The sequence below is a fragment of the Pelecanus crispus genome, chromosome 12, assembly GCF_030463565.1.
Source record: "Pelecanus crispus isolate bPelCri1 chromosome 12, bPelCri1.pri, whole genome shotgun sequence".
Lineage (NCBI taxonomy): Eukaryota > Metazoa > Chordata > Aves > Pelecaniformes > Pelecanidae > Pelecanus > Pelecanus crispus.
Window position 1 is genome coordinate 22,206,452 of NC_134654.1, and position 25,216 is coordinate 22,231,667.

At 47.8% G+C, this 25,216-nt stretch overlaps 1 protein-coding gene across 1 annotated transcript in view; it reads left to right on the plus strand.

The window, feature by feature from the left end:
- The window catches only part of CACNA1G (calcium voltage-gated channel subunit alpha1 G), a 148,901-nt gene that overhangs the window by 89,675 nt on the left and 34,010 nt on the right, over positions 1–25,216 (plus strand). The window contains exons 14-22 of the mRNA XM_075720155.1: positions 237–305; positions 3,122–3,215; positions 3,812–3,996; positions 4,147–4,593; positions 10,191–10,291; positions 11,482–11,605; positions 14,555–14,623; positions 15,499–15,683; positions 22,401–22,527. Of these exons, the coding sequence (XP_075576270.1) occupies positions 237–305; positions 3,122–3,215; positions 3,812–3,996; positions 4,147–4,593; positions 10,191–10,291; positions 11,482–11,605; positions 14,555–14,623; positions 15,499–15,683; positions 22,401–22,527 (1,401 nt within the window). The remainder of the gene's footprint in view (positions 1–236; positions 306–3,121; positions 3,216–3,811; positions 3,997–4,146; positions 4,594–10,190; positions 10,292–11,481; positions 11,606–14,554; positions 14,624–15,498; positions 15,684–22,400; positions 22,528–25,216) is intronic.

A 25,216-nucleotide genomic window follows, 5' to 3' on the forward strand; every position in this document is an offset into this window, starting at 1 on the left:
TCGAAGGGCTTCGCTTCATCTGAGATCTTCCAGCCCTTCCCTGTGCCGAGCGGAGTGGGTGCCCCAGCCCGGCTCTCTGTTGTGGCTGCACACTGCCCTTCTCCCCCATCCCCAATCCTTCCTTGCCTCCTCTTGTGTGTTTTTTGATTCCCCTCTCAGTCTTGCTGTTGAAACTGTGAAAATTGAACCCCTCCTTCCCCTTCCTCCCCTCTCCCTCCCCCCCATTTCTCCTTCAGGAGATCTCCAAGCGAGAAGACGCGAGTGGGCAGTTAAGCTGTATTCAGCTGCCTGTCGACTCGTCGGGGGTATGTACGCAGCACATCCTACCGCCCGCCGTGGTTGTCTCTCTCGTGGTGCCTGGTCACACGCTGCTGTGCTGTTCTTGTTGTACTAGTTGTTGTCCTTTGGGGGGTTGTTTGGGTGTTTTGGGGTTTGTTTCTTTTTTTTCCTTTCTTTTTTGTCGTCCTCATTGTTGAGTCAGCCTTGATTTTAAGTCCCTTCCTTCTCTGGGGGAGCCAGGTAAATTAAGGTGGGTGCTTCAGGGTGGCTGATGTGGCTCCAGCCCTGGCTCTCGATGACCCCTTTCTGGACGCCTGCCCTGGGGAAGGCTCCCCTTGGGGCTGTTGCAACCCCTCCAAAGCGTGGTCATATCCCAGGGACCTCCCTAGGGATGCGGACGGTGATGCTGGTTGCTGGGCACATCTGCTAAGCGCTCCCTCCATCATGCAGGCAGAGGAGGGTGCCTGGGAGCGAAGGGACCTGGAATCAAGCCTGTTTGTGGACACATGTGGGGGGGAGCCCCGTGCTCAGCAGGATTGGGGTAGGACAGCGGCAGCTGTGCTGTGGTGTGTCCCAGAAAGGTTGGCCGGGATGCTGGGATCTCTGGTGAGAAACCACATTACGGCGTGGGTCAGGATGTGGAATGGTCCCATTCAGGTCCGAGGAACCCGTGGAACTCCGAAGTGCAGCATATTCCAAACCGTATTCTTCTGCCCACCTCATCTTTCTCTTTACCGCTCCTTTTCCTTTCTGTCCTTTCTGAGAAGTCTGGCTTTTCCTTCGGCACAAAAGCCCTTTCCCATCATATCCCAGTGTGTCAGTCCCCCTCAGCACACGCTGGTTTAGCCATTGTACAGTCTGGTCCATCTTGATGTACCCTCATTTCCCAAAAGAATTTTAACTCCCTGTTCTCTCATAACCCCTTTTCTATCCAGAAAGGCAAACTGGGAGTGCAAGAACAGGTAACGGGCAGCAGCCCTGGCTGCGAGATGCTTGCCTGCACCATACTGAGTCTGGCACGTGGTGTTTCAGAGGGGATGCTTTCGGCCCTCCAGACGTGGGGTTTGGTGCTGGGGAGGGGGGTGGGAAGTCCCCACATAGCTCTGCTTTTCCATCTTGGTACACATCTCATTGTGCACCCTAAAACTTTCCTGTGGGCTGTTAAAGAGCACTTCAGGAATACAAAGCACATAAAATTCTTCCCGTTATTTATTCCTTTTTAATAACTCGTTAGGGAGAATGAGTAATTCCTGGCAGGCCCACTGATGGGCTGAGCTGGGAGCCTCCGTGGGGAGCATACCTGGAGCCAGCTGGAGCCCCTGTTCATACGGAGACATGGTTTTGACTCCAGCGAAATTCACGCCAGCCTGACTTTACTGCTCCCCCTTGCAAGGTGCATTCCTGACCTTCCCATTCTGTGTCCTACAGGATGAACTTCCCTGAATAGCACAGAAGTCCTGGATCCTCAGGAGGGGAAGTTTTGAGCCAACACTTCATATCACACTCTCTTTTGACTTAAAAACATGTGTCTGAGAGTGTCCAGTCTGCCTGGAAAAAAAATCTTAACTGTTTAGTGACCCCATGGGGGGAGTATTAGGGCTCATCCCTTTGGGGTTTTGCTTAGCAAAGAGGTGCGGGGCACTGGACCTTGTGTTGGATGCCATCTATTCCTCCCATCCCACACTGGGGCCCCTCTGGTTTTTTTCAGCCAACACGTACCCGAGCACCAAACCTCCGCAGCACTGGCCAGGGCTCCTGGGGATGCAGCTTAGCCTTGGTGGGGTTTTCTGGGGCTCCTGGTCTCTTCCAGCTGAAGTGAGGGTCTGCTTGGCTTCTTTCATCCCAGCATCCTCCCTCCCTTCTCGCCTCTCCTCCTTTCTGACGTACACTGCGACGGGGCTTGGTGCCCTTTGCCAGAGCAGTGGTTTCAGCTCTGAATCCTCCTTTTTTTGGATGGGCATCGTTCTGGCGAGCACCATTGCCCATTGGGTGTATCCTGACTATACCACACCCTAAGCACCTTTCTGCAGTGCCAATGGACAGAATCAGTGGGGTGCGCAGGGATGTCCCTAATCGGGTCTGTACCGCAAGACTGAGCGAGAGCTTGGGCGCTGTGCTGTGAGCAATGGTAAACCTCTTCTCTCTCCTCCTGAGCATGGGCCCATGTCAAAGCGGGCAGCTCTTGCTCAACCCCAGCGTTCAAAATGATACAGCGGAATTTAAATCCCTGAAATGATACAGCATAAATCCCCAAAACTTCTGCTTCTCTTGTGTGTTGCCACAGAACAGCAGCTCAGGGCAGTCGTTATCAGGTTCTGCCACCTGGATCCTCTCTGCGCTGGGGGGGTGTCCGATGACATGTGCCCATTAGCTGCGTTGGAAAGTCAGGGTCCCTTGTGCCCGTTCTGAATCCTGGATTGCTTCATCAAAACATTGCTAGAAAGAGCCACGGAGGGAGTTTTAAGCCATAGTGTATAAATTGAGAGAGATGAGTAGGGTCAATTTTTGTCCCAAAATTGCTCATTAGATATCTGTCCTTCCCTAATATCTGCCCAGTATGCAATTCCAGCAGCAAAAATTAAGCAGTGGTTTGGTTTTTTTCTGATCCCTTTCTGGGACCGCGTTTGGAGCCAGAGGCGGTCTGTCTTCTGGGTAGGAGGTTTATTAGTCTGTGGTATAAATATGTGCATGCATCATTTTGTGAAAGGTGATGTTGCATCGTGGTACAAAATTCAGTGGATCTGTAGGTGTGGTGTTGGAGATGGGAATCCATTTTTTCAGAGGGGTGTCCGTGCACCACAGCCCTTCTCCCTCCTTGCTGAAGCCTTCTGTTTTGCTCCAGGGTGATGCTTCCAAGTCTGATTCCGAGGGGGATCTCTTCCCCCACAGCCTGGAAGAGGAGGGAGGACTTAAGAAAAACTTGTCGAATCCAGCCTGTGAGTAATAACCCTGAGAGGATGGGCTTTTCTGCAGAAACCTTGCTTTGCTGTGAAAACAATGTGTCCTGAAGGGAAGAGCCCTCCTAGAGAAAGCGGTGTAGTCCAAACTGGGGTGTGCTCAACTGAAGCCAGCAAGCTTTTGACGTGGGGTTGGATCTTGGGATGCAGACAGAGCCATAATGGCATTGGGGACACAATCTCCCCACCAAGCCTGAGGTCTGGGCTTTTGGGGTCTCTCTACAGGGGCATAAGTGGAAGAGCCATGGGGAAGGAGCACGGAGGGAGCCCAGCATAGGCAGGGTGTTCCCAGGGTTGGAGCTGGTGGGTGTTGGTTGGAGGGTTGAGGGGCAGCAGATGATAGTCTGCATCTACTCTCTTCTCCTGTCAGCGCATGATCCCATTCCTGATTTACATCCCCCTGCTTCCCTTCCAGGCTGAAGGACAGGCTCTCAGCTCTCCAGAAAGGCTTTCGGCTCCCATCCTCCTAATGCTTGGAGGAGAGCTGCCCCTGTGCAGCTGCTTTGCCTGCCTGGGAGCAGGTTGTAGATGTGCCCCTTGAGGTGTGACACCCAAAACCCACTTCTGTCTTCCAGTGATGGCCCTGAGCGACCACCCAGAGCTGAAGAAGAGCCTGACCCCGCCGCTGATCATACACACTGCTGCCACGCCGATGCCCATGCCCAAGAGTGCCATGTTTGGAGATGCAGCGCAGGGCTATGAGTCGCGCCGGGCCAGTGGCGTCTCCATGGACCCCGCCACCTACGAGCTCAAGTCCCCGGTACTCATGTTACCGCCTCCTGCTGATGCTCAGCGGGTGTCCGTTGGCCTCGCGGGGCCGTCTGTCCATCCATCTGCCCCATCTGGCGCAGCAGCAGCCCAGCATGGGGTGGGTGGCACAGGGCTGATGCTCTCCCTGTCCTTTCCGCAGCCCAGTGCCCGCAGCTCCCCGCACAGCCCCTGGAGCGCCAGCAGCAGCTGGAACAGCCGCCGGTCCAGCTGGAACAGCATCGGCCGGGCCCCCAGTCTCAAGCGTCGGGGTCAGAGCAGTGAGCGCAGATCCCTTCTCTCCGGAGAGGGGAAGGAGAGCTCAGAGGAAGGGGAGAGCTCTGATGAGGAGCGCTCCAGCCGGGCTGGCAGCTTCAATGGCTCTTTGCCTCATCGCATGGAGTCGCTGGAAACAAAAGGCTCCTTCGACCTCCAGGATACCCTGCAGGTGCCCTCCCTGTACCGGACCAGTAGCATGCACAGCAGCCGGACCTCCGCCTCTGAGCACCAGGACTGCAACGGGAAGACCTCTCCGGGTCTGCTGCTGCACCAGCTCCACCTGGATGACCCTCGACAGGACTGCGATGACTGCGATGATGAAGGCAATATGGTAAGGAAATGCCAAATGCTCATTTTGGGCTTTTCTCCTTGTCAAAGTGATGCACGTACCTCTCTCAGGAGTGCACAGGTAGGTGTGAAGCAATGGCCCATTGCAGGGACTGGGTCTCGCCAGAAGAGCACCAGAAGGTCTCTGGGCTGTGGATGCCACCAGAAACGGGTTGGCATCGTATTAAGTATTTCAGTGCAGCGTCAGATGGTTCATGCTGGAGAGACAGGGCAAGACTCCCCTGGTTCCACTAAAAGGTGCGGCGTAAAGGCAATCTCTTGGAAATACACGCTTTTCTGGTTTTATTTTTTCTTTTTTTAAAAAAAAAGCAAGTAACTTCCCCCGCTCTCCAACCATTATTCAGCTCTCTGTCCCCATGCACAGCAACAGACAATTTCTGCTGACACCAACAGGCAAGGAAAGGGCAGGGTTTGGCCCCCCATTCCCATGGCAGCGTTAGTCCTGTAGAGACGGTGGTAATTTCAAAGGCTTTGCATTAATTTCAATATGAAGAGGCATTAGTCCAATAAGCACATCTCTCACATGGGCCTGAAAAGAGCCATTTAGGAAATGTTAGCTAAAAGGGCTGCAAGCGCAGGGAAGGGACAAGGGTCCCTGGCTCTTTTTCCACATGGATGTTTGTATTTTAAGGGAAAAAAAGGAATTTGCTTTCCAAGGTTTTTTGCAAGGCTGGCAGAGAGGGGCTTGAGCTGGCAGCAGGATGCCTGCAGGGACTGTCCTGTCAGGATGTTCCCGGGACAGGTTTGGGGGGGGGGGGGGGGGGGGTTGGGGTGTTTTCTGCTCTTCCCAGGTTACCTCTTTGTTTCATTTTACCTTGTACTCAGGCTTAAAAGTGTGATGATCTGATGTGTCATCCCCAGGGGGTAACTCTTTCTGTTTGTGAAATGGATGGGTAGAGCCACGTGACAATAACCAGGGTGGTATAGAGAACATGAAAGCTGCATCTTGTGGACATGATTTTGCTGTATTTCACTGAGTTCATTGAATGAAAATGGAATTTGGAGCATGTGAAAGGCAGCAGTGACTCCAGAGAAGGAACAGGAGGAGAAAGAGTTAGTGCTGGCAGAATGGAGTCACTCAGCTGTGAATTGCCTTTAAAAAAAGCCATTATCCCATTACATCTCCAGCATGGATCCTCAGCCTGGGATTTTACTGATTGTCTTCACCTGTTTTTTAACCTCCATAAAATAAATTGAATTTTTAAGAAAAGAGGCAGTAATTATTTTTGGAAAAAGTACTATTAAAAGTGATGAAGAGACCTTGCTCTTTATTGCCAGCTAGGGATTTTTTTTCATGCTCCAACATCTGCTGCTTTTTCAAGCTCACCTGGTCCAACCATCCCATAGGTCCCTTCCTTTCCCCCTGCAATATCAGAAGCCAGCAGCCCCTTTTGCACTGGACATCGTATGATGGGACACGTCCCACCCAGCCCCACAGCCCCAGCCAGCGCTGATGATAGGCTGTCGAATAAGATGCATGTTTTTAATCTTTATTATGTCAGCCGCTTTTAGCGTAAACCAAACGTTGTCTTCTGCATGCCTAGATCTGGCCATGTAGGGTTAGACCAAAGGTCCCTCAGTTCTCTCCCATGGAGTGGTCAGAAGCAAATGCCTAGGGAAAGAATAGGCAAAACAGGGTAAATAAATTGTGGCCCAGCCCATGGTATAGCCACAACTGGGACATCCACAGCTGGCTGGTGTCTTTCTCCATGCTCTGAAATATGTCTTCACTGCAAATCACTAAACCAGATGGATTGGAAAATATTGCTTAGATTAGCGAAATGAGCCCCCAGGTTGTGGAGCTTCCCTTTGTGATTCTCCCCTGACATTTAAGGGGATGCTTTGCCCCTAAATTAGCCTTGACAAAGTCAGAAAAAAAGTAATTATTTTTTAACTGGAAAAAAACAAAATTCAAAACTCCCCCACCAACAAAAGAAGAAAAGAACTTAACTGTTATTCAGATCAAAGTAATCCTAAATATGCCCTTCTGCAACAAAGCTTCACATCTCTCCTTGCTGGCTGGTTTTGATTGCCTCTGCGCAGAAATAAAAGGAAGCGCAAAGGCTTCGTTTGGATCTCCCAGGCTCCCATCATATTAGTGCCGCTCCACTGCCTTCAATGAGTTTATTCTGAATTTACATCCCTCGGAAGGGCCAGAATCAGGCCCCCATAGCTCTTCTCCCCAGAAATATAAAATCAGGGTACTGAAATCTGTCCTTCATTGCATGAATGCGGACAAGGAGAAACTTCAGGGAGAGAGTGGTCTGCTGCCTGCTTGGGTTCGCGTGGCTGTGACCGAGATCAGGGGTCTGCTGCGAGGTCTTTGTTGTTCACATCTGCTGGAGCTTGGATGCTTTTCTACCCAAATTGCTGAGTGCTCAGAGCAGAAAGTGAGGGAAATATTGAACCTGCAACCAAATGTGCCCCCTCCCAAGATCTTCATTGCATGTTGCAATTGCAGGTCCTTTCCCCATTGCCTATTGCACTTTTTTTCTGTGGTGTGCAGTCCAGCTACTCCCCAAACCCTCTCACCCTGCCCCCACTACATATTTAAATTAAATAATCAGGTCCGGAGCACCTCTGTGCAGCTTCCAGCCTGCCTGGAGGTCTGTTCCTGCTCGTAGAGCATTTTTCAGCTATTCCCCTCCCATCCTTATAATAAATCTTTTATAAATCTAAGCTTCTCCCTGACTCTGAGGAGTGGATCAGTCATCTTTTAAAGCCAACTGCCTTTCATCCTGCCCTCAGAACTACATTAATATCTGAAAGTCCTAAAAAAAAAAAAAAAAAAAAAAAAAAAAAAAGCAGCTATTTATCAGCAGCTATGGGATCGGAGGGCCCTGTTAGCACACTGATGGGTGAAGGCAGCACTGCTGCATGTTAGTGAGCGGCATCACACCATGTCCTGGCCCCTGCCTGCATCCTGGCGGGGGGAGTTCGGGTGGTCTTAGCAGGGGACGTTTTATCTAAGTCATTGGCAACTGAATTAAAGAGCAGTTTTCTTCTCCCCCCACATTTTTATTCATCCTGTCCAGGTGTGTTTTATGAACAAATAGATATGATTTAAACCACATAATTGATATATTGCTTTGAACATAATGCAGGCTTAAGCAGCAATCAGCCTGATTGTAAGCAGTTGATGCGTGTCTGGACCTCGTGGAGAAAGCATTTGATGGGACTTAGACTGGAAATGTTCGGGGTTTATTTCACAAATATCTTACATTTGGCTCAGATTGACTGAACTGTGCTGTTCCACTGGTGGAAATCTGGAGTAATTCCTTTGACTTTGGATTTCTGCGGATGTACTTGGCCCCGTGCAGAGCAGCCGGGCTGCAGCCCTGGCTGAGCTGGCCCAGGCCGAGCCCTGGTGCTCACCCTTACTCCAACACGCTGAATAGAGAGACATGATGGAAGATCGCTTTTTGCCTTTGTTATCTGATTTAGCCCACGAACTGCAAGCTGCAACAATTAGCCAAACCCCAAAATATCTTTGGCATTAAAGTTGGACAAAAGGAATATAAAGAAGCATTCTGTGCTGCTGACGCATTACCATTCACTACAAATCCCCATGATAAATACCAGAACTGCTTTGAATAATAGATACTTCTGGAAACCTTGCAGCTCACAAAATGAACTGGACCGAGTCACAGCTATTACTCCATGTCCAGAGGCTGGAGTAGCAATAGCTGTTCTCACTGCAACTTTGAGCAGACACCTGATTTTTATCCATTTATTTACCTTTGTTAAATCCATGGATAATTAAACTAACTAGGCTGCTCGAAGGGATAACACAACCCCAAGGATGCACGCTCTATTAAATACAGTTTAGAGAGAGGGGAGCAGTTCTGACTTCTTGCCTGGAGTTGGTAAAGGGATGTGAAAACAGTCGAGATGTGGCCAAAACCTACTGGTGTGCCGTGGTGTGGTCTGTGTTCATGTAGAAGGGGAGGGAAGGACAGATGGCTGAAGGAGAGGGGTAGAAAGATCTAGTCTTTTTTTTGTTATTCAAACTTTTCTTGTTATTTTCACAAGGTGGTTTTCATTTTCTGAAGGGTTCAGGTTGTCACCAAATCCTTTCATTAAAACCGACACTACACTTGCTATTACCCATCGCTAATGAGACCCCTGGCTGAGTATGTATAGGAACAGAAAGCACTTCCTCCATTCCACTCAATTACCCTAACAAATCCCATTTTTACAGTCCAGAGTACCTCCAATCGCTAAGAATTTGGCTCCAAATGAATCCCCCCTCCATGTTTCTAGGGTGAAGTAAATAAAAGTGCCTCAGCCCTGGGGTCCGGGCGCTCCTGGGGTGCGAGAGGCGATTCCTTCGCTGTGCTTCGCGCCCCTCTGCATGCTCACGGCTCTGACCATCTGGAGAAGAAAGCTTCAAAGAGCCTGTGCAGCCACGTTCCCATGTGTGTGCCCATCCAAGCCCCGGTGGTAGCGGAGAAATAAGGGTAATGAAAGAGCAAAGATTTGGGTTTTTTAATCTGTAAATGCAAAGCACTGCAGTGACATTGCACACACCGGTCTGTGGGTTAATCTTCTGGTGCTTCGATTTGGAAGGGCTGGGAAAGCCCTGGTGTGGTGGGTGAGATGTTTGCCTGGCTTCTGCTGGTTGTCTGTGCACAAGATGCTAGCGCTGCAATGTCAATTGGATTAAAGATCCTGACCTCCCCTTGGAGATCTATGGATGAGAAGGCGACAAGACCTAATCCAGAGGCTGTTGCAGCCGGGAGGAGGCTTCCCCTCAGCATCCAATTTTTCATGTTTCTAGGTGACCTGTTGGCCAAGGCTTTTACAATCTGCCCTCCTGGCCTTAAATGACCTTGCAGACAGTCTAAAACATAAGAATGTGTGGCTGAGGATGTGCTGTGGTTTCAAGTAGGAATTAATTTGGAGTCAGGTGGCCCGTGTTCATGCAGAAGGTCAGGCTGGCCACGATGTTCCCTTCTGGCTTTATAATTTTTGAATGAGAGGCAGATGCTTGCTGTTGAGTTCCTGGACCAAAACTCGGATGCCCAAGTTATTTCTTCAGCTTTCCAGTGGTGCATGGACATAGAGCTTGGCCCAGGAAGCAGCAGGAATCCCTCCCTCTGCTCCCTTTATAACCTCTGACATAATCATTATATATTCTTAAAAAAAAAAAACCAAACCCCAAACCACAAAAACCCAATAAAAATACCAGAAAAACCTTAGAAAATTCAGGCAAGCGTCTGATGAGTATCTGGAGGGACTGAGGCTGATCAGAGCAGGTTATCAGTCCTCTGGGACAAGGATTTCATTTACCACATCTGTTCTCTTGGCTAACAGCGTGCCAGATGCAGTTACCATGCGGAGGAAGAAGCAAGACCAAACCCTGTGAGCTCGCAGGGCCAGCACAGCCCTCGCCTGGCTGCCAGAGCCCCTTCTCCTGCCCAGCGGGGTCTTTTTTGGGGAGCTCATTTTATTTCAGCACTTGGAGATGTGTTCAGTAAAAAATTGCCCCAAGTCCTTCTCTTGGAAGTTTTTGGGGGTTATTTTTTTAACAGTTTTCTCTGTGTTTTCCTGCTGGTCTGCTGTACGTTTTCCTCCTAGAGCAAAAGGGACCGCATGAAGGCGTGGGTACGGGCACGTCTCCCCACCTGCTGCAAAGAGAGAGACTCCTGGTCCATCTATATCTTCGCCCCTCACTCAAGGTAAGGCAGCTGCACTTGAGCAGCAGTGGCATGCTGGACACGGATGCCCTCGTTACGATGGCTCACTCTGCTCGTCTATCCCAGATGGGTCTCTGTGTTGGTCCATAAAACTCCCAGTCCTTGCTCCAGCACTACATTGGGGTCACACAGCAAACGGCCACCAGCTGCAGAGAGCCGCTCCAGGGCAGGCATGGCCATGGCATAGGAGCGTCCAGTAGAGATCCATAACCCAGGGCATGGCCACAGCTTTATCAAGTTCATTGTTTGCTTCATCAGTGATGCCAGTGCTCTCCAAATTTTTCACTTGATGGAGTGTGGGGAGTTTGAAGCAGTGGGAAAGGTGCTGCATTAAGCAGAGAAATCTGAATTTGCCCCCAGTGCACACTTACAAGACAGCGAAGGACACTCCTTGACCTCCTAAACCTGCCTCTCAACCTGGACTTCTCTGTCCTCTCCCTTCTCTTCCTCGCTCTCCCAACAACCCCCAGAAAACACCCTCTCCTTGCCTGCAGGACCCCGGCTCTGCCCTTCCCAAAGCCCAGCCGTGCTGGAACCATCTGGGCTCTGTGGTCTCCTATGTGTTCTTCTGAACATTAACCCAAGCTTCCTGAGGGTTTCCCGTGTTTGAGCTGGTGGGCCTTGGACAGCATTCGAGTTCATTCATACAAAGATTAGAGAGATTTTCAGAAACAGACTTTGGGAAATGTAATACGGTATTATAAATCCTGGGTCAGTGTACAGCCATCTGTCACAATAAATAGCTTCTGTCCCTTTGTTCCATGTGCACTCAACCCTTACAGGCTTGCTGGGAGTATTTCTTCCTTTATTTAAGCTAAATCTGAGCACTACGAACCAGGTAGGGGGTCGGATCCAAACCTGGCCGCATGTCCGAGTTGTGGAAGCAGCTGCTCCATTTCCAGTGAGCCAAAGCCCTCTACGAACATCACCAGGGCTTGAAATTTGTGGCCCAATTCTGTAGCTTGGATCCTTTTCTATTCATACCCCAATCTGCCTGCAGCGTGTAGCTCTGCCAGGGAGGGGATTGGGAGATTGCAGCTCATCTGCTTTGCAAACGGAGCACTTGATTCCTCTGCTATGCATCGAGCTGCTGCATTTCTCCCCAACCAGTCAAGCATTAATAGCTAGTCTGTGTCTCCTCTTTTTTTTTCTTTTTTCTTCTTTCTCGGCAGATTTCGTCTGATGTGCAATAAAATCATCACACACAAGATGTTTGATCATATCGTCTTGGTGATCATTTTCCTGAACTGCATTACCATTGCTATGGAACGACCCAAAATCGAGCCTCACAGTGCTGTGAGTTTTTGAGGTTAACCTTTTCCTGTGCTCCTCGTGGAGCCAACACCCGTGGCTTGGACCCCACTGCTGTGCACTTGGTCTCACTTTCTCTTTTTTAAATGGGAAGCTGCCAACACCCCATGCGTATCCTTTGAATTAGGTACAGTAACTCTCCTGGTCCCTACCCAGCATCCTTTCAAAGTACAAGAGCAGAGCTCACGGCCTGCAATATATTGAATATCCCAATTCTGCAAGTACTGTCAAGGTTTTAACAGATGACATAAGCATGACATCTGTCTTAGTTTCCTTCCCTGATAAACCTTCAAACACTTTTCCTCTCTCAACACAATGTTCATTTCTTCCATCTGTTCTCCACGGGCACGTATGTGTGGTGTGAAGGGAATGGGGGAAACTGTTCATTTCATACTCTTCTCTCCCCTTTGTGTATCAGCTTTGTTGTGACACAAGAAAAACTGAATTGATACGCGCACAGTAATGCCATTTCCCCGAACAATTTCGTTTCAATAGACTACGTAAGGATTTCTCAAACCAGACACTCACAGCACCAATATCCATCAGTCAGAGGGGCAGAATCATCCTATTGCTGTTATTTTAGCATAGATTGTTGCTGAGAGATACACTGGGCTCTTGCTGATGTATTGCAAAAGACTGCTCATATTGCAATCGTATAGAATCCTGTTTTGTTGATGTAGGCGTGTCAGGCTGTTCATTTTTGTGGATCTTCAATGTAAGACCTTAAAACTGGAGTCTTGGCTGCTCTGTGCCTATTTTAAGCTTTCCCTAGTAGTCCTCCTTACTGTAATAGTTTGCCCAGCAGTCCTTCCCCTAAATCCATCTTTTTTCTTTTGGTTATTGTGCAGTCATGTTGCACCGACTCGCAGCTGCAAGAAGAGAGCAGGACTCCCTGCCAGCCAATCTAGCAGGAGGAAATCACCCTGCTGTTCCCCAAATGGGGCACCCTGAGAATGTCCCTTGAAATCCCAAATGCTTCTTTGAAGCCCCTTGCTCTTTCCTCTGAGAGTCACCATTCACCAAGGCTGGCTCCAAAAGGAACTGTAGTTACACAGAGATGAAGGGAATGGGGTGATGTGCATGAGTCAGAGGAGTCCACAGCAAAGAGCTGTAGCACAAAAAACCAGTAGTTCATATATAAGAGGAAGAGGATGAGCTGTGATGTCCCCAGGCACTGGAAGAGTGCAGAGAGGAAAGGAGACAGGGACTGGTGTGAGGTTGACCAGCATCAGGTTATAACCAAGGGAACAAAAATGGGTCATCCAGGGCTGGAGCTGAGCCAGACCACAGTCTGGGCGCAGCAGGGAGGAGAAGGGGGATGCTGAGCGGTGGGGCAGGGAGCAGGGGAGCCACGAGGAGTGTGCAGGCCCTGCCTGAGCTGGTGGAGCTCTCATCTGGAAACCAAGAGAGTTAGTTTAGCTTGAGTTGTTTAAAATAATTGTACTTCGCTTCCCTGAGCTGTGGATTCTCTAGCTCCTCCAAGCGAGTTCTCTTTCCCTGTCCCAGTTTCAGCTGGCTTATCGGAAGAGGGGATGCCGTTGCTAGCCAACACGCGCTCCCCATCGCAGAGTGCACAACATGGGCTGGGGAGATTATCCTTCGAAATAGCCACATGCTTGCCAGAGAGGAATGTAATATCCTCAGTCTCTCCTCTGTGCTATTGCTGTTTTATCTCCAGCTCCACAAGCAGGTCCCTACTCTCTTTCTCCTGCATACTGCCTACCCCTTCTACAGCAGTCTTTTGTGTGGCAGTCAGCTAACGGCCAGAGATGTTTCCTATCACAGCTCAGGCAATCACAGTGCAGGTCTAGGACCTAATTAATTATGGGCCCAGTATGGAAACAAGCTACTCTGTGGTTCCTGAGTCACTTTCAGTAAATCATGATCTGGCAAGCGAGAGAGTTGCCAAGGTGTTTTGTCTTGTGTAAATTGCATCTCATTTTGAGCAAGAGATCTGCATCTCTTCCAGGACTGCTCTGTAGGGAGAGGCAGAAATAAATCCAAAATTGTTATTAGCAGAACTGGGGCCGGTTCAATTGTATGCGCACATGCATACATGCATACGCATCATCTTTCCTCCAGCCTCCGCCTTCTGCTGTCCATTTCTCAGTACAGGCAATCAGAGATTGTTCGGGGATTAGGGAAAAGTATCATTTATTTAATGATCATCATTAAAAAGAAAGGTTTCTGCTAACTACAGATAGGGAACCAGTCCATGGTCTCATCTGTAATCACTAGCTGCTATTGCAGAGCAGTGGCAGTGAGGACTGCATGGTCTGGCGGATAGCACAGAGGACTGGGAGATGAGACTATTGGGCTTCACGCCAATGTCTAGCCTGTGGCTTTGGGCAAGTGAATCAACCTTTTGGGGGCAGGTCTCAGCTGGCGTAAACCCCCGGAGCTTTGCTGGCTTCGGTGGAGCTGTGACAATTCATGCCAGCTGTGCTTCGGTGTCCCATGGGTCCTGCTTGCCTTGCAGCACAGCCACTCTAATATTGACTTAATTTCTAGGAGAATTGGGAGCTCAGTGATATTTGCACTGTGTGGTGATGTCCGCAGGTGAGGGGCAGGTGGAGATTTGTCAAGCATGCTCCAAGGAGGGGAGATCTCCCTGTTTCTGCTGGGAAGGGTGCTGGGGGGGCAGAGGGGGGATTTGGGGGCAAATGGGGAGATTTGGGGGCAGGTGCCGGCGGCTGCCCCTGTCCATGGTGCTGACGCAGGCCTGGGCACTGGCAGTGCTGAACCGTGCGCAGTGTTACTGTCTAAATATTTGGATTTTCCCCTCTTTTTGAGCAAACAGTCCGAGTCTTATTTCAGCACAGAAGCTGGAGAACAGTTAGCAACCACCCAAATACGCACAGGGAGATGTACAGCTGCAGAGAGCAGCCTATAAAACATTGTCTCTTTCTTTTTTTTTTTTTTTTTTTTTAATAGGAACGGATTTTCCTAACGCTCTCCAACTACATCTTTACAGTTATCTTCCTGACTGAGATGACAGTTAAGGTAAATGTAGCTGGTGGATAAGTGTGCCTGTTTATATTAGTGATATTTTATTTTGGTGGACTCGCAAAACCACTAGGTCTACCAGCTATGAGCGAGGTGTATGTTTTCCTCTTCTAAATCATATTCAAATACCCACCACATGCCTTGTTCTGAGCACGTTTTACATCAGAACAATTTCACTGAAGTTGCTGTTGATTTACACCATTATATGAGCAATGGGATGCTTCAATTCAGCAATCCTTCCCTATTCAGCAAAGCTCTTGAACTCATGCTTAACTTCAACCATGCATGTAAGTCCCATTGTCTTCAACGACCAATTGTCCTCAACAACCTAAGCAGCTATGTGCTTTCCTGAGGAGGGAGAGACTTAAGCACATTGAAACATTTTGCTGGATTTGAGGCGGGAGGCTCAGAAACCCATTGCTGTAAATCTCTCTTGTGTAATTTATAAACATCTTGCAGAACAATTGGTCTTTCTTTGGAAAGTTTCTCTAGTTTCTTTATTTGCAAAGCTTGTAAATGATTGCTTTGGGTCAGCCACTCTGAACCTTTACTCCAGCAGTCTGTAGGAATAAAATACGATCAACCTTTTTATGCCAGAGCTAAACATGTTAGGAACAGTTTTGTGCAGCTAGGTTTAGCTGCATTAAAAATATATCAGCTGTAAGGGACAATCTGGGATGTTTCTGCAGAGGTATTTTTACAATTCGTGCAATATAACACTTTGCTGATTTGTCTAATTAGGCTTCTAAGTTGGGAAGCAAATGGACTCACAGACTTGTATCTGTAAATAATGCATTCTCAGCAGGTTGCTAACTGGAAGAAACATATTGGATGCGATAGTCATAACTTGTTGCAACTTGGTGTCTGGGCAGGTGGTGGCACTAGGCTTGTGTTTTGGGGAGAAAGCCTACTTGAAAAGCAGCTGGAACGTGCTGGATGGGGTGCTGGTTCTCATCTCCGTCATCGACATCCTGGTCTCAATGGTGTCAGACAGCGGCACAAAAATCCTGGGGATGCTACGGGTTTTGAGACTGCTGAGAACGCTGCGTCCCTTAAGGTAAGCAGAGGATGAGGAAGACCTAAAAGAGCGTAGGGTGTGTGTGCGAAGGGGGAGCTGAGCCTCTCCCGCAAGCAGCAGCATTCGTGCAAGGGAAGGGACAGCCGAGACAAGGGCATGTTGTCTGTCACCAGCGTCGTGCCCAGCCTCCTGCTGCTCCACAGACAATGAACGTCCGCAGGTCCTGCAGAGCTGCAAGGAACTCCGGGCGCTTGCTGTGTTTTGGGACCAGCCCCAAGTACAGTAGTAAACTGATCAATGCCTCTTTTGCTCATTAAAACACACATCCCCTGCTATTTGTGTTCTCATTTGCTCTGTGTAAAGTGCAGCTTAACAGCTTCTTCTCCCCCTTTCCTTCAGGCAGTCAGTGGTTTTTGTAACAAAGAAGGAAATTAGTAGCAGGTGGCAGATCATTTTTAAGGAAGCAGAGACTAAACTGTTGCTTAGCCTAGAATGCAAAGAAGCTTTTTTTTCCCCTCAGTTCCCCATTAATTTTACAGAGACATTTATTTTGAAAATTGCCCAGACAAGATGAAAGCAATTTTCCTACTAACTTGGTCCCCCATCTCTGACAGCACGCAGTATCCCATGCTCCAGGGGCAGGCATCCCTCTGACAAGAACCTGCCCAAGGACCAGCCTCTTCCAAACAGGCATCTGTTTTGTCCTGTACCCCAAGGCATGAAGGTTTCTCTCCATGCTCAATGCAGTCCCTCTTTAATACCATTGTTGCTGCTCTTGTTATGCAGCAGCTAATAAACCTTCCTGCTCAAAGCATCTTTGTGTGCCTGTCATATCTTACTGCTGCTTCCTTCATAAAAGGTTCACTTTGAGTCAGGATTTTCTCTTTCAGGACAGAAAAATAGGGCCCTGCTTCTGACAGAAGATGTTGTTTTACCACCCTTGTGTGAATAATAAGTCTAAATAACAATGGCTGTGCCTATATGTATATCTTTCAAATATTCTCAACAGCTATGAAAGACATTCTGTTACATTGGGCTATGTGTATGTTGTGCCTGGTGAGTTTTAGGATGTGAGCTGCTTTAATCATTTTTATCTGGACAGATAGTGCCATTGGTGTGGTCCAACTCCTTGACCATATGACTAGACTGCCTTCCTACATGACTCCGATTAAGGCTTTTTTTCTCTTCATGTGTCCCCCAGCATCTCCATGTCAACTGTAATTTCTAGGGACAGTTGCTGCCAGGTTGCTGGTTTGGTAGATCTCTGCTCTTCTGTTTTGGCTGATTTTTGATCCATGTTAAGAAAATCTACAAAATAATCTGGATAGCTCTGGGTAAAAGATGGATCGATTTCCCATCTCTGAACTGTGGAATGCAAGTTTCTCTTTTGAGGTGGTGTGGTTCAATTGGATCTAGAGGAAGAAGCTTGGGTTGTGATGAGCCCTGCTAGTCACCTGTCTGACCTGGTAAAAGCCCTGTGTGCTGCTTTGTAGATCTATAGGTCTGCCTGGCCAGGACCTCGGTCTTCGTTTACTAGAGCCTTTCTCTGCAGTCACCTATGTTGCATGAGTACTCTGCGGTTATGGGGAACAATCCACTGAGTAACTGCAGGCTGGAGGAAGACCTGCCATCTGGAGCATGTGCAGGATTAGGCTCTTCCATTGCTATTCCATTCCTGTTGGCATTTGATATGTTTTCTCAAGAGAGCGTATGAGTGTTTTCAGCCAACATACTGCTTTCTACTACAAAGGAAATGTAAAAAGTCAGCAACAAGCCCATTCCCTAAATATGTTCACAATCAGTTCTATTCCCCTGTAATTAGATTTGTAGGAAATGAAAAAGCAGCCATCAAACTGGGCGCTTTTCAGTAAGTCATAAATCTCCACATGTGGGAACCCATCTGCCTCTGTGATGCACATCTGGGCTGCCCTGAGCACGCCTCTGCCCATAGCTGCCCGCTCTGCCTTTGCTGCGGGCTGCGCCACGTGGCTCGGAGATCTGCCCGGGATGTTCAGCTGGACCAACATGGGATGACAGCTGGGACAGGCGACCTGAGGTCTTTGTGCACTGTGGCTCCAATCCCTGTGTCTGGGTGAAGTCCCCAGTGGAGACTGAGCCAGTTTTTCCTTTCCAGGAAGGCATAGGGCAGAGCCCAAAGTGAATGCTCCATCCCCACCACAGACGAGCTAACCTGGCTCCTTCTGTCCTGCCTTTCTGTGGGCACTCGGGGACAGGGCTGCAGGGAGGACACCCTCAGTGAGAAGCCAAGCCACAGCTGTGCATGTCACACTCAACTCGAGGGCAGGGACAGCCCTCATCATCTCTGCATTGGCTTTCCTGGTTGATGGTCTGAAGGGGTTCTTGCAAAAGACCTCCCTCATTCTGTCTCTTACTTTCTTCTGTGAAAACAATTCTGTTGCTTTACGTGGCACACAAAACCACGCATGCTTGTGCCTTTTGCACAGGCATTAAAAAAACTGGTCTGTGTGCCAATCGTGGGCTTTTGATTGCATGATTGATTATCAGCCTCCAAATTGAATCCATGAGGATTCGAGCCCAGCTTTATGACCAGAATTCCAAAAATATATTCACAAAGGAGTGACATTTAAAGATGTTTCCATGACCTTCTGATGTTTCAGCCAGTAGAGGGATTGCTTATACAATAAAATTCCTTCCTAATGTATTCAACCTGCTGTTGTTGGGATCAAGCGTTGTAGCTTAAGATACAAGAGAAATCAAAATTGAAAATGTATTCAGAATTAACGTGGATGGACTTCAGTGCTGTTTTACTCTCTACAGAGCCTGGGCTTTGACTTCCAGAGCAGATGGATAAATTATTCACTTTTCATACCATTGCAGTATGAAATAGTCATTTCATAGACTCTCTTTATCATATTATCACCTTAGCTAATTTTTTTTTTTTAATCTGTGGAGGAAGGTCTTCATTAATGTTGATCTGCTACTTCATCTGAGTGCTACTTCTTCTGAGAGCTCTGATCAGACTAGCAGGCTTAACGTTAGTAAATGTGATCCAGCTGGGGTGAGCCTGGCAGTGGGTTTGGAGCGTCTCGCACCAGGGGTTTAACAGCATTGGGAATGCCAAAACCAGCAGAACCAGGAGGAACTTGAGGGATTAATGTTTCTTCACATTGGGGGGGAAAAACCCAAAAGGTCTCATTTCAATTTCCCCATTTGTCATATGCCTAATGCAGACTGGAATTGTCCTGAATGCAACCTCAGCGGGTCTATGGCTCTGGCATGCCCAGAGGGCTCCAAATCAGCTGTATCCTTCAGTGATAAATTGCAGAAGTGGTGGGTCAGATAATATGGCTTTACAAGCCTGATATCAGCAGGACCTTGGGCAATATTGATGAGGCGCGGGGATGCTGTATGTTGACATATTGGAGATGACACTAATAATCTGGAAATGCTGAGAATTTCATTGGCACTTATTACGGAGTTATCAGACTCTCAGGAGAGCAGCAGGAGTCTATGCACAGACTTGCCTTGGCATTGGATCAGGCCCTTAGTTTGAGGCAGCTCCAAGGTCTGAAGGTTTTCATTAGTAAGAACTATTATTTTTCAAAATCTTTTCAAAGTCTTCTCTCCCTGTAGGGCTGGAAACAGCACTGGCGTGGAGCTAAACTGGTGGCAGCTTTTACCCTCATGCATTCTCATTTGAGGAATTCCCTGGTTGATCAAAACTCTGAAAGCAGCCAAATGCTGCAGTTTCTCAGACCTTTTTTTCTCAACACACATGACTTCATGAAGTCAGACGAGTAACCTCCCTCTCCCTCTATTTTCTCTCTCTGCTGGATACCAAATAGTATCTCACAAGGGAAATCACTTTATTATTTCTAGAATAGGCTTTCTTAATAAGTGTTGGAGAAAATCATCAGCTTTAGACTCTGGAGACTAAATTTCTTCCTTGTTCCCCCAAATTTAAGGATGCTCCACTAGTTTAGACCACAAGCCTTCAGTTTAGAAGACATGACTACAGTTCCATCCTGTGTGACAGCAGCCAGAATAGACCTAAGTCAAGATCCCTAAAGGCACCAAAGTACCTAATTTCCATCAAAATCATTGGAAATGAGTTGCTTGCATACCTCTAAGAAGGCTTGTGGTCCCCCCATGCCTCAGCTTCCCATCTGTAGTTTGGCAGTTGTAGTATTTTACCAAGGACTGTGTGAGGGTAACAGGTGAGGGATGGTGAGGTCTTTAGGCCATCTGAGGATCCAGAAGGATTCAGCCTTAGACTGTCTGGCCCCATGCTTGCTTTGTGCACTCAGATGGAGTGGCAAGAACCCTTGCCCTGTGGACACTGCCTGTTAGGCTGGAGTAACCAGCTCATTGGGTTGGACACACTGACCTGCCATCCAGCCTCCTCTGCTACCTGGCCTCAGCTCAGCTCTCGGCATCAGTGCTAGTACAATGTGACAGCAGCAGCGTAGCTGACCCACCGAGGACCTCAGCGTGGGCTAATTCATGTGGGCAGTTTTGGCAGCCCACACCAACCAGTCTCCACGCTGCCACAGTTGCATGGGGTCCACGCCATCCCCTGGGGCATCTCAGCCTTGTGTAACCTTCTGCTCCCTGCACTGTCTCACCCCCCAGCTCATTCCCTAAAATAACCCAGATCTGAGCATCAGGAAAGCTGAGGTGTCCAAAATAGGGAGCCACAGCAGCTACCTGGAAGAGACACCCAGGGTGAGGAATAGCAGCATCTGCCTTTTGTTTTTCACTGGCAAGGGAGTGGATAAAAATACCACCACCTGTTTCTTTTTTAAAATTATAATTGATGAGTTACCCTTGATATTTTGAATAAATATTTAACCAGAAAAAAGGGAAATAATTTTCAGCTTTTCAGGATACTGTTTAAAGCCAACAGTTTTTGAAAGACCTGGTGGCTGTGCACTGAGCTCTGCAGTTTACTAAACCTGTTGGCTCTGGGGCAGGAGAGGGTTGGTGCAGGCTTGGCTGGGTCCCAGCTAAGGCCACGCATGTTGGGCATGTGGATGTGTCCATGGGGACCTCTACTGGGAGCACCATAGCCCAGGAGCAGGGAGAGAGGAGGAGAACTTGGATTCTCTCCAGGCAACAAAACTCCAAGCTGTGCTTCAGGTGGTACAGCCAGACTTGGGGCGAAATGGGAGAGGCAGTGAGAGGACTCCCACGGCAAAAGAGAGAACCAGGCAGAAACAAGAAGGTGGGGAAGTCTGTGGCACTTTTGAGTGCCAAGTGTTCAAAGGAGTCACCAGCCAGTACCCAGCAGTACACAGGTGCTTCCCTCCCTCCGACTTACACAGCGGACAGCTATTTCTGCCTTGGGAAAGCACAGTTTCTATGGCATCAGTACAAATTGATTTACAGAACTAGGGAAATGCTTAATTCCAGTTGGCATCAGGAGGAGGGAGGCATGCAGCCTCTCCAGATGCCTTTCTTGGTCCCCCAGCTCTCCACGTTCAGGACTGTGAGCCCGAATACCTCATTCATCTTGCCCTGCACAGTGAAATGGCTTCTCTAAATCACACAAGCCTTGTCCTTTCATTGTAGTATTGTCCTTGAGATTATAGTATAATTTCTTCTTTTCTTTTTTTTACCTGCTTCAGTCATGATGTCCACATTACTCTTCCCCAACCTTCCCATATGATCTAATCCTCTGTTATGAAATTCTGTGCAGTACCAGACGGAGAGGAGCTACAGAAATAAGGTTAGATGCCTGTGGTCCTGCTGGTGAAGTTTCACCTGGGTGACATCACTGGTTGAGGAGCTGAGGATGTACAGTGGGTATAGAGCGGTGACTGCGATAGTACTGAGGGGTAGCTCAGGTCTCTGTACACAGCAGCACTAGAAGGACACGTACAGTTTTTTTATTATAAGTGTGGTGAAGCACTGGAACAAGTTGCCCAGAGAGGTTGTAGATGCCCCACCCCTGGAAATATTCAAGGTCAGGCTGGACGGGGCTTTGAGCAACCTGATCTGGTTGAAGATGTCCCTGCTCATTGCAGGCGGGTTGAACTAGATGACCTTTAAAGGCCCCTTCCAACCCAAAACATTCTATGATTCTGTGCTCACTACAGATCTGCAGGCAGCTGTGTAAGAGTGGCTGCTCCTTTTCACAGACTGGGACAGAGAAATCAAGAGCCTTGCTTGCCTAAAACTGCATAGGAACGGACACTGGGAGGCCATCCTTTTGCAGTTCTGGACAGGGTACAGGCATAAAGGTGTGTGTCTGTGGATGGCCCAAACCAAGAGGCTGGATCCCAGGGAAGGTGTGATCAACGCTGGAAACCTGGAGAGCTCTTTGGACCAAATGATGGGAAAAGGAAAATGCCAAGGCTTGAATATATTACAGTGAATGGTAACTAGAAGATGCTGATCAGCAAATAGATCAAGAATAGGTAGTGGGTTAGATTGAAACCATCATTCCAAGTTTGAAAAATATGGGGCTAACCTATATATCTTCCTTTCCTAGGTCCTTTTCCAGTGACATTTCTGGCCTGGCTCCTCATGTGTGGTCTCCTCCTCCTCTTTTATGCAAAGCTGTCTGTGTAGGCAGAGACCCCTTTCCCTCAAACACCTCCATAATCTCACAGGTCAACCTTCCAGAACTGCTTCTTCCATCATGATTTTTGAGTTATTTGCCATTCTAAAAAATTCCCTAATGCTATTTTCTCCACATCTTCTATCTTGATAGGAGGCAGAACTGGGCAAGAACAGGATTAACATAGCTTTTGTGCTTACTTGCCCCTGCAGAGTCATTAGCCGAGCCCAAGGACTGAAGCTGGTGGTGGAGACTCTCATGTCATCCCTGAAGCCCATTGGGAACATCGTGGTCATCTGCTGTGCCTTTTTCATAATCTTTGGGATCCTGGGAGTTCAGGTGAGTCCCCTGTAAGCGTCAGCACCTAACCCAAAAGTGTAATGAGCCCCAGGTGGCCCCACATCTGGGTATCTGTACCAATGGGCATGCTATAAGCCTTTCTGAAACTGAACCAATGGGCTGTTTGGCCTTCTTGAGGAACACTCCTTGCTCCTAGCAAGGAGGAAGCAGATTTCCCATTATTGGTCAGCCATTAAAAACTCATTTACAATTACAACCTAACAACAGTGGCCCAGCTACACGCATCCCTAGCCATAGCTGAAGGAGCAATGGTTAGAGTCAGTTAATGGGGTTGGTTTTGCCTCTTTCTGGTTCCATTGAGGTTTTCTGCCCAGCTCTGGAAACGTGTGTTGGTTTTGAATCCATAACTTTGCCATAGTTAACAGCCTGACGTGACTCAGACCCAAGAGCACGTGCAGCTCTCGGTCCCCACCCCAGGAGCGCAGCATGGCCCTTCTAGTGCTCTCAAGACACATGTCACTTGATGTGTTGAACTTTCTTGAAGCTTCCCTGTTGCACACAGTGATACAAAAGCCAATGTGATGACTCCCTCAAAGGCACAGAATGGGCTTTCTTCATCCTTTCCCCACGACAAGGACTTCTGCTCTGCCTGCAGTGGGACATGAATCAGTTTATTTCTCCACTTTCTGCCCCTGGCCACACCACAGAAGGGTCAGGCCTGAGGCATGACGTGTACCACCAGAAAAACTCTGCTCAGGGAAACTGTTAAATTCCAATCCTGTTGCATCTGGGAGATAACATGGGGACATTTCCCCTCCACCTTTCTGGTAGGTATAAACCAACAGGGAAATAGAAACTCTCAAAGCTGAAATTGTTTGTAAACTCCAGAGAGACCTTGACCTGGAGAGTCATTCAGATTCTTACAGTTTGTATAACTGAAAGCTTGCAGAAATAGAGATTTCTGAGCTTGTTTCCTGACAGCTCTGCTGGCAGTATCCTCAGTCCCAGGAGTGCAGGAACCTGGGGGAAAAGTGGCAGAGTTTCCAGTGCAATTGGTTTCTCATTACCTGAGAAGAAGAGATTGTTTTATATAAATATTCTGACATAACACTTATTTCTTTCTGAAGTTTATCTGATCTGTCACAGCCAGCTTTGGAAAGCAGCTCTGTTTGGCTTTGTTTTGGAAAGGTGTCTTATATAATATTTTATACTAATATACTGTTTAAATAATAAATACATCATTGAAAATAAACAGAGAAGAAAATCATGCCATCCATAACCATCTCAGCAGATAGATTGGCTTAGCATTACAGTACAACATCCATCCATTATACTGAACAGATTCATAAAAATAAGCGTATCCCGTAAAACAATATAAAACTCAGACACAGGAAAATTTATGCCAAACAACAAAACTTGCAGTATGCTCTTTGAATTTCCTGCCTGCTAATTGTGATTGCTTTCCCTACTGACTTGCAGTCTTATGGTAAATTGTCATGACTATTGATGTGCTTAAGTGGTAGATACAAGCAAGACTGATCCTGTATTCAGGATGCAAAATTCTCAGTTAATATTTATGGCTAATTAGGTATAAGATGAGGGCCATAGCTATTTTCTATAAAAAGATGATCTCTCAAAGTTACAGTTGGTTTTCCCATGTAAATATAAACTGGGGATCAAACTAGAGGTTTTTAATGCTATTAAAATCCAGACATCCAGGTTTCTAACAGTGTCTCCTCTTAGCAAGACTGTTTTTGTTGTAGAGCTTGTCCACACGTGAATAGTCCTTAATAAGACACAAGAAATAGATTGATAAAACAAGTACAGTAGGAATCACTGGGTCTTTCACTTTTGGAAGTGCTAAAATCTGAAGCACTGGCAGGGGTCAGCATTTTTGCAAATGGGGCTTTGCATTTCCAAACCCTATAGTAGCTGTGTTACTGCTCCCATCTGAGTGGCATTACAGTCCAGCTCCTGAAGAAGTTATATTTATAGACAATATGTTAAAACCAGTTGTTTACCTTCCTGCTTAATTAAAACTTTTCTCTGTGAAGACTGTATCTCCCCTGTCTGCCTTACCCACGGATAGTGTTTCTCCATGGAAAGATCAGGGAATACTTCTCATCTTGCATCCAGAAGTTTTATGACTGTGTTGAGTGGTCATTAATTTTGCATGCCTAGAGAACATCCTTCTGCTGTTGATTTCTGAAGGAAACTCATGGAGCAATGTGTGGGTTTATCTTGTTCGCTATTATTTCTACTGATATTTGTCTAGAACAACAGATCAAAACCCATCAGCATCTTTTCTGTGTATACCCCGGTGGTGTTTTAAGGAGCCTGGAGAGCAGGCTGCCATTTCTCCCCCAAACAGTAATGTCAATATCTTCTGTCAGCAAATAAAACCAGATTTGTTGGATGTCTCCCAGGCTTTGGTGCCATCCATCCTGCTAGCATCAATCACCCTGTCTGAAGCAGTAATCATCCCCTGCCACTCTCTGTTGTGTGTGCGGGATGCACCAGGTCTAGAATTAAATGCATGGAGACTCATGTTCCTCGTTCAGGTGTAAATCAGGAGCTGACTCCCCAGGAGCTGCATCTCTCCTGGCTTACACCAATGGAAATAAGCTCGGTATCAGGCACCCAGCACCGGTCAGGCTTGAATCCTTAAGCAGGTGCACAAGGAATAGTTTCGGAGACCCCTGCACGGACTGCAGAGCCTAATGACGGC